The 18,224-nt window shown below is 52.5% G+C and overlaps 5 protein-coding genes across 5 annotated transcripts; 2 read left to right on the top strand and 3 right to left on the bottom strand.

Moving 5' to 3' along the window:
• Positions 1–894: 894 nt before the first annotated feature.
• EDD37DRAFT_482709 (uncharacterized protein) lies at positions 895–3,191 on the top strand. The gene has a single exon (XM_062813255.1). It carries the CDS (start codon positions 992–994, stop codon positions 2,759–2,761), a length of 1,770 nt encoding a protein of 589 aa, XP_062668533.1. The 5' UTR covers positions 895–991; the 3' UTR covers positions 2,762–3,191.
• Positions 3,192–3,498: 307 nt separating this feature from the next.
• On the bottom strand, positions 3,499–5,667 carry EDD37DRAFT_593324 (endo-1,3(4)-beta-glucanase). Its single transcript, XM_062814542.1, has 2 exons — positions 5,363–5,667; positions 3,499–5,309 (listed from the first exon to the last, which is right to left on the bottom strand). The coding sequence occupies exons 1-2, from the start codon at positions 5,477–5,479 to the stop codon at positions 3,888–3,890; spliced, it is 1,539 nt and encodes a 512-aa protein (XP_062668532.1). The 5' UTR covers positions 5,480–5,667; the 3' UTR covers positions 3,499–3,887.
• Positions 5,668–6,793: 1,126 nt separating this feature from the next.
• Positions 6,794–11,963, bottom strand: EDD37DRAFT_635538 (Golgi CORVET complex core vacuolar protein 8-domain-containing protein). The gene has a single exon (XM_062816920.1). It carries the CDS (start codon positions 11,571–11,573, stop codon positions 6,882–6,884), a length of 4,692 nt encoding a protein of 1,563 aa, XP_062668531.1. The 5' UTR covers positions 11,574–11,963; the 3' UTR covers positions 6,794–6,881.
• An 857-nt stretch (positions 11,964–12,820) lies between these two features.
• On the top strand, positions 12,821–14,409 carry EDD37DRAFT_635536 (Peroxin 13, N-terminal region-domain-containing protein). Its single transcript, XM_062816919.1, has 2 exons — positions 12,821–13,086; positions 13,139–14,409. Exons 1-2 carry the CDS (start codon positions 12,834–12,836, stop codon positions 14,023–14,025), a joined length of 1,140 nt encoding a protein of 379 aa, XP_062668530.1. The 5' UTR covers positions 12,821–12,833; the 3' UTR covers positions 14,026–14,409.
• Positions 14,410–14,976: 567 nt separating this feature from the next.
• On the bottom strand, positions 14,977–16,700 carry EDD37DRAFT_482634 (uncharacterized protein). The gene is made up of 4 exons (XM_062813254.1): positions 16,410–16,700; positions 16,203–16,356; positions 15,959–16,154; positions 14,977–15,906 (listed from the first exon to the last, which is right to left on the bottom strand). The coding sequence occupies exons 1-4, from the start codon at positions 16,488–16,490 to the stop codon at positions 15,000–15,002; spliced, it is 1,338 nt and encodes a 445-aa protein (XP_062668529.1). The 5' UTR covers positions 16,491–16,700; the 3' UTR covers positions 14,977–14,999.
• Between the last annotated feature and the right edge of the window lie 1,524 nt (positions 16,701–18,224).

The raw sequence follows: 18,224 nt of genomic DNA, 5'->3' as shown, positions 1-18,224 counted from the left end.
GGTGCTGCATCTTGTCGCTGTCCTGATTCAGGGTCTGCCACTTATTTCCTGGAACATCCTTAATCCGAGACAGCCACGTGACTATCAGGTTTACCCCTTTTCTCTGGTGTTCATACTACTGTGGTGACTCCTGCAGGTGCTTCTTCTCCCTTGCTCCTGTTTTAGTTCTTCCAGCTTCAGCTTGATTCAGCCTTTTCCCTCACATGTTCAACAACTCTCGTTGTTCTACAACTGTTTTCTACAATTACCCCGAGGTAGGATATAAATGCTCGTACTACCACCCGTCACCCAACCACCTCTGACGACAACCCTCATGCGAGTCATCATGTCAAATCTCTGTCAAGTTCTTTCTGAAGGAGGTGACACCAGCTCCAAATCTAGAGCCCCCCATTCCCCATTCACTATGGAGTAATACCTGAATTCCTGTTTGATCCTCGTCGCGTCTTCCCTCTTTAGGTCTTCCGAAACACCATGCGGTCCATCCCCCCTGCCTTTCGTGCCACTCAACGCGCCATCGCTATGGATTCCATTGGAGCCTTACTGTCTCTGCCCTTCGTCGAATCCCACAGCCTCACCAAGTCTTCCCACTTTGTCTTACCACACGCGCTGGCGATACTTCCTGTGTGTCTCGATTTCTTCGGGTCTGCTGCCGGCCACAGACTCATGGAAACATCTTCTCTTATCTTTTTACAGCCTTTCAGTCCTCTTCCGCAGAAGTTCTGACACCTCATTGTCGTTGGGCAAACATCTTCCCTTTTATGCTAGACTCGCATCCAATTTCCTTCGAGCTCCGATAGTCAGACGCTAACCTCACGGATGCGATGATCCTCAATATCACTCTCGAGGCCTCCCATGTATAGTGCCGCACGCAAAGGGATCCATCACAACCTCAGTGACCATAAGCCAACGTCTCTTGTCATCTCTACGACTCTATCCTCCTCGCCAGTCCTGCACCTTCTACCCTCCACATCTGATTGTTCACCCTGTCGCCATGAAGCCAGGCAGAATGTTCCGACACAACTTCCTTCGACACAGACGAGAGGCACAACCTGATGATATTAGCGACTTACCGTCGAGCATTGGAATCCCTACTGCAAGCTCAATCGGTGCGACAATCGCTACAGCAACAGCAGATTCTACCGCTTCACTGGCCACGGCCACAGCGCCATCAGGCTTCACCACAATCACAGAGACCGATACACTAGCTCAGTCCATAACAGGCGAGAACACTATCTCGACGACGGTCACCACGAAGACCAGAACCATTACTGATTCGTCCGGATATGCCTCCATCACATCAGCAGCAGCCGCTTCATCGTCCACTACTGTGCACCCTACCACATCTACCACCTCCTCGGCCACTGCAACCAGCACAGCAGCTGCTGCGAAAGCCTCCTCGAACCTCAATACACTCATTCCAGCCATTGTAGTACCGATAGTGGGCGTGCTGGTGGCCTCCCTCGCCCTATTTTGGTTCATCATGCGGCGGAGAGCCAAGAAAGAATTGCAGAGTCAGCCCGAGTTTGTTATGGCTGGGAAAGGAGAAAAACTGAGTAGTCGTTCCAACAGCGGCAGATCCACGACTTCAGACGAATGGCACCATGAGAGAAAGTCCCCAAATGTCAAAGAGAGCGCACTATCATCCAACCAGTCGCCCTCCGTCACTAATACCGAGTGGCCACCCTCACAGGTTGGGATCGCTTCACCTGTGCTCGCCCAAGAGAAGGCGCCTGCAGTATCGAGTCCGCATTCAAGACTCGTGTCACCCTCACAGGGTCGTCCTTACATAAATTTCAACAGCCCTCAGCCGAGACCTATCACGTCTGGACGTATGGGACCGACAAGAGATCCGGCACAAAACCCTGACCGAAGTCACTATAACGCCGACCAAAAAGGTCTACCACCACCACCATCACGATCCGGTCGTGGGCCTGCCACAAGAACAGCTCACAGTCCCATATCTCGGAGCGGTCCAAGCCCTATACCACTACGACCTAGCCCTAGCAAACCACCCGAACGTAGGCCAAGCGACTCAAGGCCAGGTGCAGAGCCTGCTTTCCGTTTTCGCGGCCCTTCCCCCAGTATGAATCACAATGCACGTGCTCAAGCTCCGCCACGTTTAGGGCCTGCGCCAGGTGCCTACAATGGCGCATCATCAATATCTCAATACTCACCGATTGTCAAGGCGACTACAACTCTCCACAAAGGACCTGGGCCTTACAAACGAGTGATACCACCACCTCTCCAGACCTCGAATAACTCAAACGCACAAAGAATGAAATCACCGAAATCTGCCAGTCCTGCGAGCACCCCTCTGACGGAGGAAAACCTTCGCATTGCACGCTTGGGAAGTTCTTCTCGTCTTGGGCGTACAGCTCCGGAGCCGAGCCCCTCCAGCACCTCCCCGAAACTACCTCCTCCTGCGACACGTTCACAACTAATACCACGAGAAAGTCCAGGTGGGATACCGGACAACTTTTACCCGGGCGGCTTCCTAAGTCATAGTCGAGAAGTCTCCAAAACTCGACATGCCGAAAACCGAGCCAGTATGGTTTCTGACCCTGACGAGTACGAAGACATTGCGGCCAAGTCGGACGTCAGTAGTCTGAACGAGTTTGAGCGATTCGACTTTGGACCAGAAGCCGGCAACCGAGGAGGCAGTGGTGCTCCCGCATCGATAAATTACTTTGCGGCTCACAACAATCCTGCCGGTAGTGGAGGGAGTCCCTTCGGTAATGGTACGACTTACGAACGGTGGTGAACGAGGACTTGACCTCGAAGCACCCACCTTGTCGATGCTGGCTGTGCCTCATCGATCGGTGCAATTAACACCAACTATTGCATGATGTTTTACGCTCGTTCGTTATGTTTTCCTTATTGTGTTTGGCGATGCAAGCTAGCATTGAAGGCGATCTATTGGTGCTTGTTTTCTAATGATACCCCCATCTCAAGCCAAGCCTATTGACCGCTGGCAAGCAAGCGAAAAATCTGGTGTACTCTTATGAAAGTGAGAAAGCGAAGCCAAGAGAAGGATGAATGTAATGTCGGACGCCGTGAAGTACACATGGCATGTACCAACTCTATAGGTGTAGCATAGTGAGATAGCTACCACTCGCTGGTACAGTGAAAGGAACACCTCAAGATACTGGCTAATTGAGTACCCTCAGCCTTCTCTACTCGGTGTGTCCCGTTCTCACTCGTGTGCATGGGCTTTTTCCGAGTTTCCTGAGTTTTTCGAGCTGTCACTATGCACTGTGCAGTCTCGACAGCTCGCGTGTGATCGCATGAGTCGCGAACGCGTCGGCACGGACCTCAACTGTAGGTCTCCACGGCCCAGCCCTCGAAAAGTCCCTCGTACGAATACCACGTAGTAGGATTGCCCGATAAGTCAGTACAGACCCAACCGCTGTCTGCAGGCACGTTCACTCCACCACCCGCATGTAGAGATGCAAAGGCTGCGTGAAGGACTGGTATGTAGAGAGTGAGGACTAGCTTTTTAGAGTAGGAGGTATGCATTCATTTTCAATTCTCATGCTAAAAATCGTATTTCCAAAACCATAAATTCATCATTTTCGCTAGTAACAAAATCCCTGGCGGGTGTAAAATGCGATTCATAATCTTCGTTCCGGTCGTGACGTTCAGCACCCTTTTGCCGTGGCCCTTTGTTATCCCGATGAAATTGCACTTTCAAACATCCAGCAGCAAGGGTCACGATCAGCTTACGCCGATGGGATGATGTCGACATGGACGACGATCCAGCGCCGTCTCACCTCAACCCGCGTGCGCGAAGCGTGACCGACGAGTCTTGCTGCACGTTCTGGGACGAATGTCTGTAACAAGTACTGCGTAAGGCTTCATGGTTTGTACAAGCGATGTCGTGCAAAGGATCATTCTTCCATGGATCCGCGGTGCCTGAACAGGTGTCTCCGCAAGTGTCTATGCGACTGCATTTGTCTCTTGACTTTATCCAAGTCTTGGGTCGCAGGGGCGCGCTTCTTCTCGTCGTTGGTGACTTCCTCGTACGTCAAGGCCGTGACGGTGACGTAGTGCGTGCTCACATCGTCACTGCTGTCGTCTGTCTCGGCCACGACGGTGGTGGAGGGTGTAGTTTCCGCGACGGAAGAGTCAGTGCCCGTGCCTGTTACGCTGACCGTGGCGGTGGCAGTGACGGTGGCTTCGGCGACGAGGCCCTCTGATACGGCTGCGTTGACCGCAGAGGTCGCGGTGGCGACTACATCAGATACAGCCGCCTCGACCGCGGAGGTCACTGTGGCGACCACATCTTTGGCTGTGCCGAATGTCTTGGTCTTGCGGCCGTTGCCGCCGCGGCTGAAGCCTGATGTAGGCACGGCGCTGGCCGTGGCTGCTGAGGATACACCGAAACTCCAGGCGCTGCTGCTACCGCTGCTGACGGGGACGGTGGCGGTAGCTGCCGCCGAAGAAGATTGGGGACTGGCCGATGATGTGGTGTTGCTTGCGCCATTGGATTGATAGACCTTGAGCGAGTTGACGGACCAGTATGCATCGACAAAGGCCGAGGGATTGTTCTGCACAAAGTCCTGGCACGTCGATGCCTTGCTGCTGCACGTGGCGTCTGTGGTCCAGACGTTGCCGGCCCAGTCGCCGCAGAAGGTGGTGTCGAAGACGATCTGATGGTCCTCGAAGAAGTCGTCGATGTCGCAGCCGCCTTGGAACTGGGACAGGGGAGTTCCCCAGCCGCTCGGATCGGGACTGCCGGATGAGATGTCCGAGGGGATGGAAGAGCGAGGGAAGAACCAGATGGTGATGGCTGAGCTGGTCCACTCGGTCGCATAGACGCCACCTTCGCCGTTGTTGAAGCCGGTGCCGTAGGTGTCGGCGGCGGACGTCAGGACCTGACAGCCTGCGTTGGTTGCCTGGCCGGAGGCATCGACGTTGCAGTTGGGAGTAGTTATGGAGCCGGAGAAATCTCCGTTATTGGTGATGCTGCAGCCAGACCCTGTATGCAGGGCCATTGAGTCTCCGACCTGTGAATTTACGCCTTCAATTATGTCGATCTCTCCTGAGTTAGGCCAGTTGGGTCCGACCGTCCAAAAGGCAGGCCATGTCCCGCAGACACCGCCAGGCATGTGTTCGAGATCGAGTAGGATGAGGGCGTGGGTGTAGGATTTTGTGCTGGTGAGACGGACGCTCGACCGGCCTGAACCCGAGGCCACGTTGGTATGGTCGACACCCATGTATATCGCCGAACCGTTGGTGCTGATCAAGCCATCACTCTGGGCGGTGCTCTGGTCGACATAGTTCACGTAGCCGTTCGTGGGGTCTGTACCCTATATATGCGTTAGTATTGGTGCTTGCTTGGTGGCCATAGTCTGTATCATACGGTGAAGAAATCAAACATCGAGAAGAATGAATCGCCGCTGTAGTCATCTTCGAGCACATAACCAGCTGTGCTGAGGGAGACGAGCCCTGCAAGGGTAAAGAGTGTTGATGAATGCATGTTCGCTATGGTTCAGTTGATGAAAGAGTGACAGAAAGACAACCACGACAAGATGCACTGCACTTTGTAAAGGAATGGACGCAGATATGCTGATATCACACCGAAGCTGATGAAGGACCGCCAGCTCAGCAGACCGTTGCGGCCATGAAGCAGAAATATGTACTCGTATATGGAGCATAGGGTCACCGGGTCCATGGGAAAGGGGTGGAGATGAGCCCGGGCCAGATCGTATCCAAGGTCTTAGACAAGGCCGGAAAGAGACTTACAACGCGTCCGTGATATCGGCAAGATAGTGAGGGAGTGAAGAGGGAGCGAATGGAAAGCGTTCAACGCATGTCATCAAGGCTGGGAGACGCGTGTGAAGGCTTGTTGGCGCACTGATGTACTCCGTACCTTGGATGTACTCCATAGGAGTAAGGGGGTACATTCATTGAGATGGCGTTTGCGGGCCGCCGAATGCTGCCGAGCATAGTTTGATCTCTTCGAGATTCCCGCAGAGGGCTAAACAAGGAGAAAGATGAGAAAGTACTATGTACTCGGTTAGTAGTTCCCATATGCTGAATGGTTGATGGAGCGCTGATTAAGGGCCCAGAAGCACAAGCAAGTGCAGATCTGGATGCTCGTCTTAAGGCTAGAACCGGTGGTAGAAGAAAGTGGGAAAGACTCAATGTCGAAAATGGGTTCAACTTGTGAAACGTGGCTGGGGATGTGGTCAGTGCATCAAGGCTCCGTATGCCTGAAACGCCATGGGCATCTTATCGATAATGCCGATAGGCGGATCTGGTGACAAGAAGTTCTTGACTTGCAGAATCTGAAGCTTTGACCTGCAGTCGTGGGAGTGGAAAGGAGGCGGCAAAAAAATCAAGAAGGGGGAGGAAGCTTCAAACGCGTCGAGCGTGTATCAGAACGTTGGCGTGTAGCCAATAAGCGACCAAGGCTTTAGGGTCACGTGAAAGGCTAGGGGTTGGTGCGGGACAAGCCGTTTCGAGTCCCAAAGTGGATGATAGAGTCTGCAAGGAACATGGCAAGGACTTAGTTGTGCCCTGATTCCAGCCTAGCTGATCAATATCAGGATAAGGCTGTCAGCTGCGTATTGTCATGGAGTATGTAGTTCTTGGACCCTGTGGAAATCATAGACCGAGCTGTGCGGCAGATCAATGCACATTCGCCTGTGAACAGAGCTGGGAAGCTTCCGATAAGACCGAGAAAAGAGTACCGCAAGTGGACTTCCAAGACCTGAGACCAACGCAGGAACACAACCTGCGACCAAGGAAAACTCTCATCAGTGCATGAAGCCAAGAAGCAACGGATACGTGAGGCAAATCCACGGCTCAACCGGTACGGTGGCTGATTATTGAAGAACGAGTCTATGTAAGTATTCTTCATTACATTCGTTCGCTTGCTATACGCACGCTGGACAGACCAATTCCGGTGTCCCACCCTGCTCTCCACGGCCTTGTCCCAAGCACGCTTGATGGTACAGATGCCGACATGAAAAGATCACCAGAGGTCCCAAGTCCTCCTGCTCGGGCACATCTTCCGCAATTGAGGCGTTATCGTCATCGTCACCACTATTCTCGGTCGACCCACGCGAACTCACTCCCACAGCAGCTTTGCCCTTTCCGCGCTCACCGTCATCTTCTTCAAGCTGGCTATCTTGCACCGCCTGTCTTCGCCTCGCCAGTCTAACGTGCTCCTTCCGCTGCCACTCTTCCCATACTCTCTGACCGATTCCTGGTCCCCAGACGCGCCGGCGACATACTTCACACACCTGTCCTCGGGGCCTCCACCCATGCTGCCTAAGAGCACTCACATCGTCAAGCTGCACAAAGACATCCTTGTCAAGCATTGCATTCGAGAGCGCCAGGATCGACTGCTCGTATGCATATGCCGAAAAGATGGACGCGATCACGTTGCGCAGCTCTGACAGTGAAGGGCTTGCTTGCGCCGCCTGAGTAAGGAACGCCCGCAGAATTCGTAGAAAAACCATGTCCTGACTACCAGCCCCATCCCTCATCGAAGTCGTGCTGGTCAGCAACACCGTAAAGACTTGCTGAACCGTATTGCGCAGCGAAGTCGTGACTTCGGCCTGTGTCTCGTCCGCCTGCTCACTGGTTGACCGTGTTGAAGTGACAGACGAATCTCGCGCTATTGACACCACAGACAAGATCAGGTCTAGCCAAAGAGTCTCTTCGAAGGACAAGGGCCGTGCCGCACTTGCTGCACGTTTCGGTGACTTGGAGACGGTAGGCTTTGGTGCATTCTTCATCTGTCCTTGGCACAGCCAGACGCCGACGAGCGCATACTTTTTGATCGACTCAAGCACGCCTGTAGCGCTGTGCTTGATGGACGCGTCGTCGGGCTGATCGGGAAATTCGGATGTAAGCGCGTGGAGCGTGGAGCTGAGGAAGGAAAGATGCCTATTCAGTCGATCCATGGCTTCTTTGACATGTCCTTGCCGAACTTGTAGAATGACAACAGCATCGATGATGCCGCTATCTTCGATGGTTGGCAGGACCTCCTCAAGTCTGATATCGCCTTCTTTCACATTCTCGACATAGTCCTTCACATGTGCAGGGTCGAACTCGCATAGAAGCCGGACATACAGCTCCACGAGCTCGTTATCATAGTTCTGGTGCCGGTGCGCTTGTTCCTCGGGCTCCAACAACGTTTTGAGGTACTCGTACCCACCGTAAGAGTCGTTAGCAAGGGCTTGAAGACATAGGCGGTGCATGTCCGCTGCAACAGCGTCGAGTGTCATTGCGGTCGTCGAAATGTCGATGTTGATAAGATCCGGGATGTGCTCCTCGATGGTCTTCCTGACTTCGTGCCTTTGTTGCTCGGTGAGAGACGATCCAGGGCGCAGGCAAGCAAGTATGGCTGGGAATACCTCTTGCTGATCCTCGTCATCAAGAAAAAAAGTGTGGATCATCTCGGAGTAACGGCCTTCCTGTTTGAAGACAGATTTGAGGACGCGATAGAACCTGGCCTGCTGAAGGAGTGGGACCAGACTGAGTATGCTCGGTGGCTGAAAGACCGACAAGAGATATTCCATGCTCAGCTGAGCATCTTCTTGCATATCGTCCTCCGGATACTGACAAAGTCGGTTGAAAATCTCTTGCAGAACCGTACCCGAGAGCACGATGTATTGGGGATATTTAGCCAAATTTCTTGCAATGAACATGTCCAGATAGATGGTCTCATCCGGGTCGAAATCAGTGGACATTACTTCAAGCAATATTCGTACGATATACTGGCGTGTATAGATGTGCGTATTCAAGGGTGTCCGTTGACCTAGGCTGGCTGTTGAGTCAGCGTCGCTGCTGTTCAGAAAGTTGTCCTCGAAGGCTTCGTTCATGGCCGCAATAAACGCTCCTGCCTCAAAATGCAGTACCCGAGACAGATTTTCGAAAGAGTCGGCAGACTTTCTTCTAACTGATGATTTGGGTGTCGTCGACACCCCATTCGACGTTGACTTCCCAGAGAAGAAATAGTCATACACCTGATTTTGGGCCAGCCTAGACTCATCGCCTTCCATAACTGTACCCGTTGGGTATATGCGACTCGTCAAGATGAACGAAATGTAGGGGAAGATCTTTTGCGCTATGCTATAGTGATCACTCGCATCGCCGTTTTGTTGTTTCGAATTGTCATCGTCGGCATCGGCAAAGTCAAGGAGTAGGCTCAACGGTGTTTCGAAGTCGCGCAATGCCATCGTCCACACATAAATGTATGCGTCATACAGCTTGTAACGCTTGCAGAGACTTGTCACTTGGTCGAGATCCATTGTTGACGTGTCCAGCATACAGATGATTTCTTCTAGAGTTGATGGCGTATGTGTTATGACAAAGTGATCGATCAAAGTCTTCAGTGCAGGTGGCGGTATGGACAACACCGTTTGATCAAGGATGTATGGTTCCAGGATGTTCACAAAAAGCGGTCCGTGGTCATTGTCATCGTACCAAGCGAAGACTTCTTCGAAAAGGAAGTCTTGATCTTCCATGACCAGACAGGCCTTGATGCATGCGTCGGCCAATTCAATCATCTGAGGCTTCTCGATGGGCTCATTGCCTGCTTGCTGATTCTTCCCAAATGCGTATTTCAGCGAAGCTGTCATCATTTCGGTTAGCTTGTCGCGAACCATGTCGGAACGAATATTGTCTTCCTCAGGAAGACCAATCGTCGCTTTCTCGCCTTGACCCAAATAATACTTGGTTGCAAGTCGAATTGCGCCAATGAAGTCTCCAATGTTCATCAAGGCCAGAAGGCGGTCGGCCCAATTTGTCAAGGCGCCTGTCCAGATGTCATTTACACCAAGCAGGAACAACCTGCCTTTGTATGCTCGAAAGCTCATGTGAAAAGCATCCGCCACTACTCCATGCATGGAGGCGTCTTCTTCGTCAAGCGACTCAATGATAGCCTGCAGTTGTTGCGAATAGAGGTCCGCATGGTAGACATTCTTACTCAACAAATCGAACGCCTCTGTCACATGCATCGTAAGATCTTCGATTATGAGCAATTGCTGGGTAATGGTCAAGACTGCCATAACAGACTTGTTCAACCACTGTACAGCAACAATTGCCTCGTCGGACTGAAACCTGCTGCGCGCCAGGAACTGCAGTTCTGGTGGCTTCTCCTTGCCCATATCATCCTCGGATTGTACTTCATGAACTTCCAGTACGGTAAGAACATTCGACCAGGCATAAACGAGCTTCGTCTTGGAAATCTCGGACTCTTGTGACTTGAGCTTGATGGCCGGAAACCAAGCAAGTGCGGCAGTCATGGCACTGTGAGCGGCCACGTCCCTGGGCCTAGCAGCCTTGTGCTGTGTCTGGGCAACAGGCGTGGTAGACACTATTACCAGCAAGTATGGAGTCATCATCGCTACTAATCCCATGGTGTCGGTTTTCTGCTCGATGTTCCCCAATGGCAGCGGAGAAAAGGCCAAGACTGAGCTTTTCTTCAAAGGCTTTGTCGAACGAGACACCAACTCTGGGTATCTTCCCAGTATGCGCGTGGTGCGAACAGCACGGCCAACAGCTCCCATTCCTCGAGTTGCGAGATGAGAGAATGCCATTCCCTTGTCGTCGGCGGAGACGAGTGCCGTGTGCCGATAGCCCAGAAATCCCACATGCACGACAGCACTACCCAATATGTGCCCATCACCCTTCCTTGCCTGCGGTTGTGAATTATCGATAGGCTGAATATGAAGGAATGGGCGTGCAGTGCGGGCCAACTCCCATGTGAAGATGTGACCTGTAGCATGCCCTACCGCGACCGTCGTATGGTCGGCAGATACTGCCAGAGCCGTGACGGCGCCACTCTCTGCCGCCTTTGTTCCACTGCCGATGATGGCTTTGTGATTCTGCTGATGGTCAAAGACCAACACGATGCCCTTGGAGGTCCCTACAACGACCTGGTCTGCAACGGCTAGACATGTCGGACTGCCAAAGTTTCTCCTTCCAATTTCCGAGAACGCCTGGCCTGTGATCTTTCTGTATTTAGTCCACCTTATAACGTCCCATGGACTAGTGGTATCATCTGGTTCGGACGGTGTCTGGAGACCCAAGCTCGCAATCGAGGACCGACGGGAATGTGACCCAAGAAAAGCAGGTGAGCTGGACCGAAGCGGTGACAAATTATAGCTGGATAGACGAGACTGGAATCTCAGATCGAAAGGTCGGTGCACGGCTGAGGGGCTGCCTCTTCTGGATGGGCCGCGGAATGAGGCGGTTTCACTGCGAGGTGATGATAGAAGCGAGTCTCGAATCGACGGGGTATCATCTGGGGTTGAGATGGATCCATCTGCACTCAAAATATTGTCTTCGTTGTGTAGATGTGCGAGAGGGTCTCCGCCGTTGGAGGGCAATGGACTCGAGTTTTCCTCGGCTTGTATGTGACTGTCCCTCTTCTCCCTGGATTCGTCTTGCCTGGGCGAGAAGTAACTATCGTCCGCGGCATCGTGTGCTGGAGGCACTACATCCGGAACGTCTGCATCTATGTCGTCCAGTGCCTCGCCCTCGTAATGCTCGCCGGTATCATGCTGGTCTTCATCACGAAGGATTTTCTCGCCCGCATCTGGGGTCGAGCTCATCGAGGAATTCTTGTCGAGATCATCGCATCAATGAGCGTTCGTCTTTTGACATGCAAGTGTGGCTGGAATGTCTTTGCTGTACACGGTCGATCTCGAATTGCGTGCGTAGGAAGTTGGCGGAGGTGTTGCACAGATCCTTGTCAGGCTGCACGCAAGCAAGTTGCTTGGGGTGAAGGATCAGAGGGCGTGCAATAACACGGATACGTGGAGAAACACAATGGACGCTTGCAGATGATATTAGGGAAGCTAGATGAGGATGTTTACAGGTGACATTTCGCGATTATGGATTGCGCAGCCAATGTTTTGTATGCAATGCATTCACCCAGTGGCAGCATGTGGAGTTCATAGGTAGCAGCAGGCCCTGTTATTGTGCTTGACCGTACATGTTTCTCTCGGGAGGAGTATACTACTGCGTATCACTTTGATTTCCGTGATAATTCAATGATATTCCCGCCAAATAGCCGAGGCGGAACGTCAGTTGCTGGTGGAAAACTCGGAGCAGCAATCCGTGCCCAACCTAAGCTGCGCCGCGCCTACGCATTGCCCATCCAAGCACCAGTTATCACTGCACCTCGGCATCGCCCTTCTGCCAGCCACTGCTGCTTGCGATTGCGCGTGCTTTCATCTCGAATCATATGTCAGCCCAAAGGAAACCCACCTCCACCATTCCATCTTTTTCTCCGCAATCACCTTCTCCTCTGCTTCACCAACCTGACCTCACCTGCTGCTCATCATAGGATCCCCTGGTCTTTGGATACATTGCGGTCGAGATCCGATTCTAGCTGACACCTTCCGCGCATCAAGATCGCCAAAAGACGAAAGAGAATGGTTGAGATAATATGACGACAGTCTCGCCGCCCAAGCCTTGGGAGCGCGCTGGTACTGCAGGTAAAGCTGCTTCAAGCCTTCTCAGAACATCATACTGACACCAGCGCAGTGCCCTCTGGGACGATCACACCCACAACCTCATCAATCATGACTGCGCCACCCTCACTTCCTTCATCAGACCCCTCTGGTGCCAACCCAGCGCTTCCCGACAGACCCTCAACATTAAACAATGTAGTCAACCAGACTGCTTCCAATTACGCGAACCAGAACCGGTTCGGTACGGGAATGAACACGGGCATCGGTACCGGCATTGGCACTGGCATCGGTTCGACACCATATTCCTCTCCGTACTCCTCATATTCATCACCATATAACCGCTTTGGCGGCGGGGGCATGTATGGTGGAGGGATGGGTGGAGGGGTGGGTGGAGGGATGTATGGCGGAGGTTTTGGAGGATATGGTGGCGGCATGGGCGGTGGCATGTACGGCAGCGGCATGTATGGAGGAGGGTATGGCAACTACCCTGGCATGCCTGGCGACCCAAATCAACAACAGAGCCTTACGCAAACGTGGAATCAAAGCACAGCAGCGACATTTCAGATTATGGAGAGCATCGTTGGCGCTTTTGGTGGATTCGCGCAGATGCTAGAGAGCGCGTACATGACGACTCATTCCTCCTTTTTCGGTAAGCATTGCATACAGCATAATGCTCAAAACTTGTGCTGATTATGTTGCAGCGATGGTCTCAATGGCCGAACAACTGGGTAATCTACGGCAGACACTCGGCTCCGTATTAGGGATATTCACCTTGCTGCGCTGGATGCGCACTCTTCTGGCCAAAGTCACAGGCCGCCCACCACCAGCCGATGCCACGGCACTGACCCCAGCAAACTTCTCAGCTTTCCTGTCCGGCGGATCTAGCGTGCCTGCCACCCTACCCGATGGCAGCCCCGCCCCTGCTCGCCCCTCGAAGAAACCCTTTATCATGTTCGCCATCGCCGTCTTCGGCCTACCCTATCTCATGGGCAAACTCATCCGCGCCATGGCTCGAACGCAAGAAGAAGAAATGCGACGCCAGCAAGAACAAATGGCGCTATCACAAACAAATCCCAATGGGGAACAAGTCCCCATTGACCCCCGGAAACTCGACTTCTGCAGAGTTCTCTACGACTACATTCCCGCCCCAAATTCCGGTGGCATGGACTTGGAAGTCAAAAAGGGCGACTTTGTGGCCGTCCTTTCCAAAACAGACCCCATGGGCAACGCTTCCGAATGGTGGCGCTGTCGAGCACGGGACGGGAAACAGGGATACCTGCCCAGCCCGTATCTAGAACCTATCCAAACACCTGCACAACGACAGGCACAGATTACCGAAGGTGTCGCAGCCTCGGCGCCGGGCAGTCGGTCCGCAACCATGAGCGGGACGGAACCAATGAACGCCGCGAAGAAGTTGCTCGAGGAAGGCGATAGGACCAAGAGTATGAGCTCCATGTACCCTGGGTTGGCCGGTTTGAACACCCAAACTGCCACGGCCATACCAGCCGGTGCCAAAGGTCCGGAAGTCAAGGGCAAACCAGGCGACATTTCAGCCGAGAGTTTCCAGAAGAGCGCGTTTTATTCTTGAAATGACCACGGTGTAAATATTTCTCGATCATGTGGGATTTTATAATTGAGCGATTTTTCTCTGTTTAATCTGCCTCTATTGCTTTGCTAAAGGCGCAGAAAGGCTTGCCTGGTTCTGTGCAGCATGCGCTGCGTAGCAGGCGGCTGTGACGGCGCGCGAAGGGAAAGAGTCGAAAAGTTGACAGCAAGGGTGATGGATCGCTGCTGATGAGGAGAAGAACTACATATGACCATCTCATACGAACTTGAGGGTCGGGTCGGGTCGGACACTCATCACAGATACCTAGGTAGATATGGGCAAGATATGGTCAGGCAGGAAGATGTATAAGCGACAAGGTATAGCCACAATAATATATTGAAGGGAAGCAAGGCATTGTACCTCGACTCAAACCCCCATCTATGCCATCGTAGCCAGTACCCCAAAAGAATGCAAAGATCCGAGCCCCTTTCCTTTTCCTTTCGTTTTCCTAGCATTTAAACAAGCAAAGCAGACAAAAGACATTCGCAGATCGTAAAATCCTGTCAAAGATATCGCGTGATGATCCAGAAAGTTATGAAAGGAGTGATTTCGAACGCTTCTGCAGACCCAAAGAACATAATATAAAACGTAGCGTCATTAGCAGTAAGCAAATCGAATGAACAATCAGCAAAGAATCGCGGTGAAGCAAAAGCAAGCAGAACCAGTCGGCAAACAATAGTGGTAAAGCAAACCAAAATAGTAAGCAGCAAGGAGCGTTTCAAAACAATGCTGCAGTCCAAGCTTGATGCAAGATGTGGAACAGCGAAGTGTAATGGAACCGAACGAAGAAGGAGCTCCAGTCATGGTCGTCGTTTTCGAGCTCTTGGTCCGTTGTGCAAGCATTCTCGCCTGGGTCCCTTGTGCTGTGGTCCATGTTGAGGCCGGTCAGGCTGCTCAGTTCGTATTGTAGTCCGAAGTCTGTTATGGAAGACTTTTGTGGGCGGTTGTCTGTCGTCTCAGCGCCTCACGCGTTGGCGGCGTGGAGGAGTTCGACTGGCTGTCTCATTCTCCGAGCTATCACTATCAGGCGTATCAGTCCCGTCGTCGCTACTGTCGTCATCACTTGAGGACATTCCGCCCCTGTCGGACCGACGACGAGCACCGTTGACGATGAGTGGACCTGTCGAGGGCGATAGAGACCCGCTGTCACTTGCTCTGCCACTGCCCTCTCGAGCTTGTCGACCACGTTGCGCAGCTTGGTGCTTGCTAGTGGTGATGGGTTTCGTCGTGGCCTTTTCCTTCTGCGAAGCCATGGCGGCCGCTGGCATCCTAGTGTCCCTTGGCAGCAGGACCAAGTTCTCAAAGTCGCCTTTTGTTTGCTTGACGCTGATCTTGCGGTCAGATAAGTACGCGCCATCTAGGTTGCGGACGGCGTGAAGGGATTCCGCTGGAGTTCTGTATCGCCCCCTGGCCGTTCCTTTGACTTTGCCTGGATTGCGGCTGTCCGGGTGGATTTCAAGGTAGATAAGCGAACCATAGCGTTTGAGCAGGTTCCTTAACTGTGGTTCCGATTGGTTGTGTGGGAGGCCCGATATGAAAATCGTGCTGCCATCGTTGATTGTGCGTGATGTAGCCGCGGCAGCTTGTGTTCCAGCTGGGGTCCCTGGATGATAGCCGTTGGTTGCGACCGGGGTGCCTGGGACGGTGGGTGATACGTGCAGAGACGTACTGGTGGACGTGTGGTAGGGTGATACTGTTTGGTAAGAGTATGCTACTGGAGCGGCTCGACCTTGCTGCCTGGTGTCTATGGTCGTGGGAGCGTAAGGCAACACCGCTGGACGTGCAGTGACGGGACCTTGTCTCATAAAAGGAACGTTGTAGACTTTAGAAGCAGGGGGAAGGGTTTCTGCATACCCAGATGGACTAGACCGTCATCAGTAGACAGTCTTCCGTCCGTAGGAATGTGGGAACATACCGCTCAGAACAAGATTGACCGGACGCCAGAGCTGCTGCCGGTCCCGGACAAGAGACCTTTGCGGAGACTCTAGACTCGAGTCTGGCACCAGAAGTTCTCTTTGGGCCTTCCAGGGTCTTCAACACTCCAGGTTTCTCAAGCACGGCCAGCGAGACACAAACGCCCTGGCCATTCCATCCCTGATTACAGAATTTCTCTGGCATGGTGGTCAGCATGAGGCCTTTGTTGCTGAACAGCAACTTACCATAGACCTGATTAGCAGCAACACGTCCTTTGATGGTGCAGTGTCCCAGTTGGCTCCCGTCCTGAAGCTCAAAAACTTCAGCCTTCAAGCTTTGTTCGCCGCCCAAGCTGCGTGTCATGTCTTTGAGCTCCTGCCACCGGCAATGGCGAGGAATCTAGGGTTATGTTAGCCTCGACGTGCATTCCCACACATAAATGGGACTCATACATCCTTGACCAAGATAATATACTGGTCTTCATCGCTGCTGGAATCGCGGTTGCGAGGACGTTCTCGAGGCATTTTCCCCATGTTGAAAGAAGGTCAAACCAGCGGCCTGAACGAAGATTGACTAGTGGTCGAATCTGGAAATGCTGTTTCTTCTTGTCCGATCAACTTGGTGATTCCAGTGAGGCCAGTGGATTTGACACTCTTGCTGACAGATCTGCTCACTACAGTTGTGAGGAAAAAGGATGTGAAAGTCTGCTTTTATAGACTTAATCTGATGCATACGGGAGGATGATTGCTTATTGAACATGAGATCGTTTGTTTCTTGCGGGGAAACGGGACGTATCCTCTTGCCTGGGTGGGTGGCGCCAGAGACAAGGCTATGACCGGTTGGCTTTGCAAGGGTGAAGTTGTTTTAGATCTTGGATGTCATTCAAACCTCGGTACCGGACCGTGTCGTTCGAACTGCAGATATGCGGCAGTCGACCACTCGATTGATACGTGATGAGATGTCGTGAGAACTACCGCCTTTCTTTACAACAAGGCAAGCAGGTTGAAGTTCGAGCACGGCTTTATATGCTCGCAGTCGCTTCTTTCTCTTCCTCAACAGAGGTACACAATAGCCATTAGACCGGGATGCTGTGCCTACCTCAGTGTATGATTGAAGACCTCTCATGGGCGCCCGAGTCCTTGGGCCTCTCATGGTGGAGACTGCGAATAGCCTGCTCCTGTCCAATGAACCTCGCCGTGTAAAGCGCTGGGAGGATCAGAGTTGCTATGAACCCATGCTCACCGAGAATCTGATATATCACCTGCATATGCAGCGGAGGGTTGACCATTAACGCATGTACATACGATGAACGATAGTACTATGCCCTGAAAGGTACCCCTGGTAGTAGTCCAAGCTCGAAAGGGAAGTGGGAAGGCTTGATCGGGTCTCGTTCGGAATCATGACCCTTGTAGAACGTTGCCATCGACTATAAATGTGCCGAACTCGCTAATCTTGGTTTAGTCTGCAGTGTCGCCATAAACCAGCGCCGAGTAGATTGCGACATGTGGATCGAGAGACTGCAGGACTTACTGAGACTTGCGCAGATAGTGAATCTAACAAGGTGTGAAATTGCGTCCACTAGAATGGCGGAGGAGAGACAATTTGGGAAACGCTCCGGCCGGCTGAGAAGCAGAGAGAGTGCCACTTGGCGAGCTTCGACGTCTGTTTGCTGCTTGTGGGGGGGAGTCTAACGACGTGATTGATGGATCAAGCCATGCAAGGCCAGTTCACACAGGTGTTCGCACTGAGCCATTGGGGGCCACCAGAACTGGTATGGCCGGCTCTCGTATAACTTGCTTGTCTTCGCAACAATGAAAGGGGTTATCAGGCAGGAATGTTCAGAATGCTAGATGTTTGTTCCTACCAGGACCCTGGACGTTTTGCCCAAGGCGCTTTTGGCATGTCTCTTTCGATTAGAACATGGGGAAGTAATGCTAATGGTGTGTGCCCAGACATTCATCGAATGACCAATGCCGGACATTGTGACAGGCATTTCGAAGCCACCAGCATCCGACCGCGCCTGATGTGTTCAAGCCATGTTCCTTATATCCGGAAAAAATAGCCAGGGAAAAGTCATTCGGTCGTGGAATGGTCTTGCAGATGTGGCTTGTCGTGGGGATCCGCGAGACGAAGCTCATGTAGAATGGTCATTTCGGGGGCCCCTGCGGCGTAGTGAAGTTCGGTACCAGAACTCGACATCCGCGAAAAGAGAAATTAGCGAGTCAGGACCGGAAGATCGAGTCAGTGGCTTACAGGGAAGCTTCAGG

The sequence above is a fragment of the Exophiala viscosa genome (assembly GCF_022695815.1).
Source record: "Exophiala viscosa unplaced genomic scaffold EDD37scaffold_8, whole genome shotgun sequence".
In the NCBI taxonomy this organism is placed as follows: domain Eukaryota; kingdom Fungi; phylum Ascomycota; class Eurotiomycetes; order Chaetothyriales; family Herpotrichiellaceae; genus Exophiala; species Exophiala viscosa.
Note: the sequence above shows the minus strand (reverse complement) of the source record. Positions and strands in the feature narration are given on the sequence as shown.

What these genes read in the sequence shown, in the direction of transcription:
- EDD37DRAFT_635538 (XM_062816920.1), bottom strand. Translation starts at nt 11,573, where the DNA reads ATGAGCTCGACCCCAGATGCGGGCGAGAAAATCCTTCGTGATGAAGAC.
- EDD37DRAFT_635536 (XM_062816919.1), top strand. Translation starts at nt 12,834, where the DNA reads ATGTATGGCGGAGGTTTTGGAGGATATGGTGGCGGCATGGGCGGTGGC. An exon ending in GACTCATTCCTCCTTTTTCG is followed by an intron (nt 13,087 to 13,138) that starts GTAAGCATTGCA and finishes ATTATGTTGCAG; the next exon opens with CGATGGTCTCAATGGCCGAA.
- EDD37DRAFT_482634 (XM_062813254.1), bottom strand. Translation starts at nt 16,490, where the DNA reads ATGGGGAAAATGCCTCGAGAACGTCCTCGCAACCGCGATTCCAGCAGC. An exon ending in ATATTATCTTGGTCAAGGAT is followed by an intron (nt 16,357 to 16,409) that starts GTATGAGTCCCA and finishes ACATAACCCTAG; the next exon opens with ATTCCTCGCCATTGCCGGTG. An exon ending in GGTCAATCTTGTTCTGAGCG is followed by an intron (nt 15,907 to 15,958) that starts GTATGTTCCCAC and finishes ATGACGGTCTAG; the next exon opens with TCCATCTGGGTATGCAGAAA.
- EDD37DRAFT_482709 (XM_062813255.1), top strand. Translation starts at nt 992, where the DNA reads ATGAAGCCAGGCAGAATGTTCCGACACAACTTCCTTCGACACAGACGA.
- EDD37DRAFT_593324 (XM_062814542.1), bottom strand. Translation starts at nt 5,479, where the DNA reads ATGCATTCATCAACACTCTTTACCCTTGCAGGGCTCGTCTCCCTCAGC. An exon ending in CGATGTTTGATTTCTTCACC is followed by an intron (nt 5,310 to 5,362) that starts GTATGATACAGA and finishes ACGCATATATAG; the next exon opens with GGTACAGACCCCACGAACGG.